The following is a 9947-nucleotide window of genomic DNA, read 5'->3' as shown; positions in this document are numbered from 1 at the left end:
CTAAGTGCCTGTTTTATACTGCATTTAATAGCCAAAAAAATCAGAACATGGTTTGAATTGAACATATTTTATTGTTAAGATGGTAAACAATAGGATCGGGCACAAGTTTTGTAAACTTAAAACCTCTCCTGTGAAATTTACACTATTAAAAAAAAATGACAATATCAAAGGTACATGTAATTATAAAACACCATGATTGAAGTAACACTAAAGCATATATTCGTGGACAAAAAGAAAAAGAAATGTAAGTTTTTATTTTAAATTGAAGACAATGTTAAAACCGCCCAGATCACTTTTAAAATCGCTGAACATTAAAAAAATGAACAAGATGGGTGGATAAAGCGTGTAAAATGTCTATACACGGACGGATAAGATACTAAAAAATGTAAATATCAATGAATCTGAAATCTTTACAAAAAATTATTCAAAACAACATTTATTTAACATATCATCAATTTTTAACCTTTAAATATGTGCAATACTTGGAATATGTTGACTCAAACAGACGTATACGTATCAAAACTTCCAAATACATGTAGTGTCATTTTTTAGAACTTCAAGGCCTTTTTTATAGAGTGTTTATTCTCATAGTATTAAACAAGTCTAATGGAAATGAAACCAATCAAAAAACAAAACAAAACAAAACCGTGGAGAGATGACCCACTACACATCAAAATAATCATTTTGTATTCCAACATTTGAACGTTTGGGAAAAATAATTCAAGTTCGTACTAAATTGGTTAAAGTCATACATATTATTTAAACAGACCACTTCGTTGTGTCTGAAATTTATTTACTTAATTTTAAGGATTTCGTATTTAACATCAAAGCACCTTCAAACACATCTAGTATGGATCATCTTTAAAAAAATATGCTTATCACATAAGCACTTAAAACTATTGGACAGTATTCCTAATGAAAATACGTGTTACTTGATATCTAAACAATTATTTGTATACAAGATTTCATGTTTTAATGATAGTTCTGAATAACAAACTGTACTATCTTTCGACTTTATTGAATGTAGTCTTTACTTTAAACAGATCCAAATTGCGCTCTAAACTTTTAATGGACGATCTATGTTGTATTCATTTGAGAAAAAAATAATTACAACATCATTAAATCCAACTTGTTAAAACAAAATATTCTTTTGGGCTCACCGTACACTTTAAAGCTGAACACCGACAGTAAAAAGTCACCGTCATACAGTTACAGAAAGACCCTTTTACAATTTGCGCACGAGCAGAAGCGACATGATGTGAATCTACCATATATCTGAAAGCTAAAAATAAAGTTTGGATATGACAGGTTTTATTGTTTTGAAAGAATATTTCTAAACTGCTCCAAATTATTTTCACTTTTTTCGCAATTATGTTATTGTATTATTATTTCGCAAGGACCTGACTTCTCGTTAGGCTACTTTTTTTCACGTTTGGTTAAAATTGGCTCAGTGGTTCTGGAGGAGAAGAAGGAAAGACGAAAACAACTTTAAAGAGGACAAAGAAATAGAAAAGCTCACATAAGCCTTCGGCGCAGGTAAGCTTATCGTGATGATAATAACAACAACAATGAAAAGTATTTTGTTAAATTCAAAAATAAAGACTGGTTATATCACGATCCTCATTTAACTCTAACATTATTCCAAATAATTATTCTTTGCAGCCGTCCTGTTTCTAAGTACAGTCTTTGTCTCTTATTAAAAATGGGTCGGCGTCATTAGCCGATGTCTATAGACGGCCCCAAAGTTCACACGTTTTGCTTGAGGCGGTTGAAACTTCCAACTTTGTAATCGCAATAATCACCTGGTCTTTAGCATTTACAAACGATAGCTTCTTTTTTGAAGACAAATACAGATGACCAGATTTTAGCATAGCTTCCATTGGAAACTGCGATTACTTTTGCAGCAATAAATTGCCATCTGGTTATTTCCCTCGCCTTTTTTATTTGATGGGCTTTTAAGCTTCCACCATTCTGAAGTAAACTTCTGTGTATTTGATTAATAAAACATAGTTTTTCTTGCTACTAATGATGCAATACATGTTCATATATGTATGGGCCATAATGTTTGCTAAAAGTAAATTGATTTGACAAATTCTGATATACATGTATGCTTATAAAACATAATATTTGATATACTATCTGATCATCTGCAATTGAGACTCTTTATAAATATACATGTAATCGTTTGAGAATGTTGCAGATAAAAAAAAACATATTATCGGCCGTGAACGTGTGACAAAAATGAAGGCGAGTAGAAGATCTTTCTAACTGTATAAAATGATGGTAGTGTTTACTTAATCAGTTAGGAACGCCGATGTTGTTTTCCATACAATGTTTTATCAGCATTATACTAGGAACAACCAATAAAGTTACATCTCATTTTGTTGGGCAACTAGATCTGGGTATTTTTCTTCTTCTAGTTTTCTGTCTGTATATCATGCTAAATGTGTATATAAAAGGATTAAGTGCCGAGTTTATTGGAAGGACGACCACAATAACCCAGGCGTAGATGTCCGGGGAAACTCCAACTCCTCCATAAGCCATAAGCCCTGAAATAACATTTAAAAAATCAGAATTATAATCACGTTTCGATAATGTATTTATCATTTTAGTTATAATAAGGGCAACGAATGCGCCGAATTCATGATGGCAAGAGGCTGGGATGGGAACAAAAAATGAAAGTTAGCTTCTCAGCGCAGAACGTGGTACGCAAAAATACTTTTCTTTTTTAAATCAAGGAATTTTTTAAGTAACATTTACTTATCGGTCTTTGGTAACTAAAGTACGAAATAAGCAAATTGTGTTTGATTAATAAATATTAAAAAACTGTTCTTACCAATGAGGATAATAGGAATCCAGGAGAAAGTGTCTGATACAACAACATACGACAGAGATCTTAAGATCGACTTTCATCTCCCGCTTTGTATTGTCGTTGTTAATCTTTTCCCCCATCCTTTTGACATGTATATAAATCAGGAGTTGTCCAACCACAACAGCTAAAAATATTAGCAAATTGAATCCAATGAACAAAAGGGTTGAATATTCCCAACCGGATACCCTCTCTGTTGTTAAAGGTAGCGATATGCACACTGTTGATCTGCTATAGAAGTCTTGGTAGACGCACAAAGGGACAGCTGAAAGCGCAATGGCAATCAACCAAGCTATTATTGTAATTAAAACGACTGATATTCTGTTCTTGAAAACTCCCGCAGAAAATGGATATTTTAATACGATAAACCTTTCCATGGTAATAAGAAAAATAAACATCACTGATGCCTCACTAGAGGTTGTTGCTAACAATCCTGCTATGATGCAAGTCGTGCTATATCGCCATTCACTATCATTAAATCCATAGATGTTTTGATACTTTAGATTGGCAATTGCTATGATGAACAAATATAGCCCCATAAGAAAATCAGAAATGCTCAAATGCAAGACAAACACACAATGCGAATTGCTTTCTTCGATTCCCCCACAGTTGCGAAAGTATATCACAAATGCGTTTCCAATCACGGAAAACAGTGCCATGTACCATATCATCTGTGAAAGAAAACCAACACTTATCAGTTGTTCACAGGAGGATATACTATCTCGTGGCGCTATGCAGTTATTTGAAGATACAGTAGAGGGTTTTGCGCAACAAATAATATAGGAATCTGTCCGCAACCATTCTAGATTCGAAAGACCGTGGAACATTGTTCTGAAAACTGTTAGTTTGTTGCTATGAATATATAAATACTTTACAGCATGAAGTCCTTGAAATGTTGAGTGGTCCAAAATTTCCAAATTGTTTTCCGATAAGTCAAAAATCTCAAGTTTGACTAGAGCAACAAATCTTGATGAAGCAAGAGCTTTGATTCTGTTTCCTGTGAGATTTAACTTTTTAAGCGACACGAGACCTTCAAATGCCTTTTTATGGATTAATTGTATCCGATTACAGGCAAGATCAAGTGAATGCAACGACTTCAAATTTGAAAAAGTTGATTCATTTAATATTGTTAGCATGTTATTGTGTAAATTTAATATTCTTAAACCATCTAAACCTTCGAAAATGTTATGAGTTATTTCAAAAATTGAATTATAACTTATATCTAATTCACCGAGCATCAATAAATCTGAAAATGTATACCCATCTAGCATTGAAATTGAATTATTTCGTAAATTTAATACTTTCAATTTCTTCAATCCCTTAAACATGTATTCCCTGATATTCTGGATTGAATTGTAACTTAGATCTAATTCAAGCAGTGTATTTAATGTTAAAAATGAAAATCTATTTAAATTTGATATCAAATTTTGTTGTAAATTTAATATTTTCATTCTATCGTAACTCTGGAACATATAATAAGGAATAATTTTGATTGCATTAAAGCTTACATCTAATTCTACCAACCCATCTATTATCGAATAAAGTGAAGTTGGATCAATAGTTTTTAAATTGTTATTTCGTAAATCTAAAACTTTTAGATTTGACAATTGTTGGTTGTATGGGTCTAAATCTGCTACTATATCCTCTATGCAATTATTATTTATAATCAAATGTATTAACTTTGGAGTGTTTGAAATGAAATTCATTTGAAGACTTCTGATTTGATTATTTGAGATATTTAGGTACATCAAGCTTGACAACCCAGAAAATGCTCCCGAATCTAGATCTATAATATTATTATATGAGAGGTCCAAGTTTTGAAGGAAGGTCTTATTTGATAAAACTGCAAGTGATGATTGAATTATTGAACACCTTGATATGTTTAAGTGTACGAGGAAGTTGAATTGTTTCAAATTACTCGTGTTAATGGAATTTAAGCTTAAATCAAGAACTTTGACTTCATTCCTGAGATTTTCCGGTGAATTGCATTTGAAAGCGATGCCATCGCATCGGCAGTGGGAAGGACAAGGTGTTTGACAGCCATCGGTATCCTTTAAGCACGCTGTGTTGTTGATAAACATACACGTCGATTCGTCCTCATCCTCTTTAAATGGACAATTGGTAATTCCATTACATAATTGATCGACTGTAATACATCTTCCATCATTACATCTAAACTGTGAAATGTTACACAGGTCATCGTCTTTATCTTAAAAAAATATATATATTCAAAATATAACATTTCATAACTGAATACTAGCTTCTCTTATGAAAATGATCGGTCGTGAAAAGTTCCGTTCACACACATTATATTTTTTTATATTTAAAACACAAAAACGAAATCTAGTTAGCTACCTGCACAAATGCCTTTTTCATAACTTATGTTTCCGATTTGTATTTCTCCAGATTGGAATTTTTTGAAAGATCCAACTAAAATGACCTGAAAATAATGTTTTTCGGTATTTTTGAAAAATTCAACCACAATGGCATGAAAATTAAAAAAAATGATTTACAAAGATAAATTAAAGTTACTTTAAGATAAACAAAATATTTTTGTTTGTCCACATCAAAGTTAACACAATTAAAATGTTTACCATGTATGGAATATCCATCGGTGTCTGAACACTTGTGGTGGTAAACATTGTGTTATCAAGTTCGCTTCTGAAAACGTTTATACTGTTTGTATATAATGTTCCTCGGGTTACATAAAGTTGTAAACGGACACCCTTTCCTGCGTAAGAAATTGTTACACAACCAAAGTCTGGTGAAGGAGGTTGCGGAGTACTATACAACACAGCTCTATTTTCAATACCATATCTGTTTGGAAACCAGAAGCCGTATTGCGAGGGAGTGTATCTGGCAGAAAGAACTATTTTTTCTGTAATAAATATAGAAATAGATTTAAGCATATAGTATTGATTTTGTTTAAATAAGTATCTGTTTAAATACATCTAAAAAAAAAAAAATTAGACGTTACAACAAAATGTTTAATCAGTGTATGTATGCTATGTATGTATAACTGCTTTTTGAAAAATTGGCATTTTGAAACTCTTGACAAAACAGATTATTAAAGGAGTTTAAGATAACTAAAGTGTCCAGAAAGAGTTAGTTTTTAGTAAATATGAAACATCTTGTCACTTAATTTTACCCAAGAATCATATATGGAACGCCATAGCTGCCTTAAGGTCAATTTCATATTATATGAACTGGTATTTCATTTATATGCAATAGTAATATCATTATATGCAGTGGTAACATCATTACATGCAATGGTAACATCATTATATGCAGTGCTAACATCATTATATGCAGTGCTAACATCATTATATACTATTATTTCACCATTATATTCAGGGGTAAAATCTTTATATGAAGTGGTAACATCATTACGTTATGTCGTAAGATCATTATGTGCAGTAGTTTATTCATTATATGCTATGAATAAATCTTTATATGATATGATAAACTCATTTCATACAGAGCTAAACTCATAATAAACTATTGTTGAATCGTTATGTTATATGGTACACTCTTCATGTGCGGTTGCAAAATCCTTTTATGCAATGCAACTTCTTGACAGTACATGTAGGTGATAAGTTCATTATATGCAGTACTAACATCATGTTATGGTGTATTAAAACCATTATGCATGGTGGTAAAACCTTTATGTATTGTGGTGAAAGCTTTACATGCAATTGTAAATCCTTTATATGATGTGACAATTTTATAATATGCCGTTGTTGAGTCATTATATTATGAGGTCAGTTCTTCACATGATGTGATCGTATCATTATATGGAGTGGTAACTTCTTTATATGCAGTCGTAACTCTTTATGATGAGGTTGTAAACTGGTTCTCGCTGAAAAGTTTTAATGGGGAAGAGGTCCAGTTTTATTTTTAAAAAGATGCCGCGTTCATTGTGACGATGCACATTTCCTGCTGGTCAACTTGTCGTTTGTTTTTAAAAGAGAGAGAGAGAGAGAGAGAGCGAGAGAGAGGGGGGGGGGAGAGAGAGAGTTTATCTGTCCTTTAACATCGATATCATAATATCAATCATTGAACCCATTTTGTGTGAAAATTCGAATGTATTATTAGTAGAGTATGCTTTTAAGTAAAAGAAATTACAAAGAATGAAACAAGCTTTTTAAAATGTTGAAAGACCTTTGTTTCAATGTACCAGGTAGATGCTACTCCTCGCTGATTAATGCCTCCAACACAAAAGGAATAGACAGATTTTTATTCATAGACATAAATAAAAATTATTTTTCATTTTTCTTAAAATCAATTTGATTTTTAAGAAATATTAAAGAGATTGGTTGGTCTTAACCTCTTTTTATGATTGTTTCATCCACTGTATAAAATTTAAGCTCATCGGGCATGTATTTTTGTATTTTAAATCCTACAAAGAAGGTGTTGCAGTTCCTGTGCTATTTTCCATAAAGCTTTTGGAGATATCTTCACATCATTTTTATAGGACCATTTTAAACGCGGATCAATAACAAATTTTCGGGGGGGGGGGGTGCGCGATGAATACTGAAGTTTGCCAATGGGGTGAGGGGAGGTGGGTCCGAGGCAAAATTTTGGTAATTTCATGGAAATTTAAATTTGAATTTTTCTGGGGCGGGGTCCTCCCCGCGACCCACCACCACTCCCGTTCAAGACCCCCATGCATCAAACAAATTGTAAAATGGTTTCTCTGAAAAATGTGACTGGTTTCATGGCATATCCGATTTTTGTTTCAAAGAGGCATATTTTTAAAGATTAAACCTCGAAAAAAAAAACCCGAAGTTATAAACGGTGTTTTAAATCTTAGCAAACTTCATCGTGTCTAGTATAGCCGAGTGGTTAAGCAGGATGTCCGAATAATCACCGAGACTAACTGCTTGGTATTTTTTAAATTAATTTTTGAAAAGGTAATACCCCTATTCCGATGGTTTTGAAAATAAATGATGTCGGGATAAATAAGTTTGAAAACGCTTGTCATTGTAATATTTTACATGTGTGCTGATTTTTTCAACGTTACCGACTTTGTTCACATAAATTGTAAACATTTGCTGCTGAACGAAGAAGTAACGCATTAATCGATAAAGTCAATGTATTTTTTTGTAAAATATGTCGTTTTCAGTATATATATACATATTGTTCGACATCGTTAAAAGCAAGCCGTGCAATAATGTATGAATCAGCAAAATACGGATAAGTTTGTTCCAAGCACCACGGTTTATATGGATGCTATTAAAATTATTTTAAATAACAATCAAGAAGAAAGTAACTCCTCAATTTAAACGTTTTTGAAGAGACAGAATTAGATTAATTAATATAAAAAGCTCCAAAGAATTACATATATATTTAAAACACGATAGCAAGTAGAAATCAAATTGTTCTATGTTAATATCAAGATACATAAAGTGATCTTCCTAACTGTATGCGCGGATCTAGAAGCAGAGGGGGGTATTAAATTTCTACAAAGTACAATCATTTTTTGAAATTTATTTCACTTTTAAAATTAAACGCGTACTGTACTAAAAATTCATTCGATTTATCACACATCGATGTATCAAGAACAGAGAATCTCTCTCTCTCTCTCTCTCTCTCTCTCTCTCTCTTCAAAACAAACGACAAGTTGACCAGGAAATGTGCATCGTCACAATGAACGCGGCATCTTTTTAAAAATAAAACTGGACCTCCTCCCCGTTATAACTTTTCAGCGAGAACCAGTTTACAACCTCATCATAAAGAGTTACGACTGCATATAAAGAAGTTACCACTCCATATAATGAAATGATCACATCATGTAAAGAACTAACCTCATAATATAATGATTCAACAACGGCATATTATAAAATTGTCACATCATATAAAGGATTTACAATTGCATGTAAAGCTTTCACCACAATACATAAAGGTTTTACCACCATGCATAATGGTTTTAATACACCATAACATGATGTTAGTACTGCTTATAATGAACTTATCACCTAATGTCAAGAAGTTGCACTGCATAAAAGGATTTTGCAACTGCACATGAAGAGTGTACCATATAACATAACGATTCAACAATAGTTCATTATGAGTTTAGCTCTGTATGAAATGAGTTTATCATATCATATAAAGATTTATTCATAGCATATAATGAATAAACTACTGCACATAATAATATAATGGCAAGATAAAGGTAAATAATGATGTTAGCACTGCATATAATGATGTTAGCACTGCATATAATGATGTTAGCACTGCATAGTATAATGATATAACTATTGCATATAAAAATATATCAATTCATATAATATGAAATTGACCTTAAGGCAGATATGGCGTTCCATAATCATATACAAATTACAATGATCAGTTTATCAATTTCAATATTGTTTGAAAAGAACGAGCCGCTCTTTGAGTTTATCTACGATATATAAACATATTTTGCGTTTGCTATACGTTTTTTCAGTCTTTGAAACAATAATGAATAAAGTTTTATTTATTACAGGTTAGAAACGGTTTTTAAGGTCAAGATCTAGTAAATGATTCTATAGCATGACATAATTGATTTGATGAACCTTTTCCCGTATTTTACGCCTTAAAAGGAATTAGGTAGAAAATAAAACAATATATTGACATTCTATATTTAATCCCGATACCTATATTCAATTTGACATCAATTGAAAGAGGAGATCAAGCGCTTGTGCAATGTCGTTTTTGGAGAGACTGTAGGCATTCTAGATATATTTCATTATTCAAAAATGAACAGTATTTGTTACTTTTATCCTTCATATTTCATAGACAATGATTGTTTAAAATTTGATTTTTTATTGTGTTAACCAAAAATTAAAGCCCCGGTACATCCTATGAAACAAAGATATTGTATTAAAGCATCATTAAGAAAATTTATATCTTGAATTTCATAAACCTGTAGGCACCTTTCATTTACTAGATCTTGACTTTAAACGGCTTGACGAGGGTGTTTTATGCGCGCCCAAGGCATTCATTTTGTTACAATGTACATATTCTTCAATGAATGGTTATCCTTATCAGGGTTTAATTGTCAGGGACTGTAATTAGATTATTAAAGAATCGATTA

General features: G+C 31.9%; 1 protein-coding gene across 1 annotated transcript; it reads right to left on the bottom strand.

Annotated features, from left to right (window-relative positions):
• Window positions 1-209: 209 nt before the first annotated feature.
• On the bottom strand, window positions 210-5290 carry LOC117688990 (relaxin receptor 2-like). The gene is made up of 3 exons (XM_034468451.2): window positions 5225-5290; window positions 2837-5078; window positions 210-2549 (listed from the first exon to the last, which is right to left on the bottom strand). Exons 2-3 carry the CDS (start codon window positions 4948-4950, stop codon window positions 2462-2464), a joined length of 2202 nt encoding a protein of 733 aa, XP_034324342.2. The 5' UTR covers window positions 4951-5078; window positions 5225-5290; the 3' UTR covers window positions 210-2461.
• Between the last annotated feature and the right edge of the window lie 4657 nt (window positions 5291-9947).

The sequence above is a fragment of the Magallana gigas genome, chromosome 6 (assembly GCF_963853765.1).
Source record: "Magallana gigas chromosome 6, xbMagGiga1.1, whole genome shotgun sequence".
Lineage (NCBI taxonomy): Eukaryota > Metazoa > Mollusca > Bivalvia > Ostreida > Ostreidae > Magallana > Magallana gigas.
Note: the sequence above shows the minus strand (reverse complement) of the source record. Positions and strands in the feature narration are given on the sequence as shown.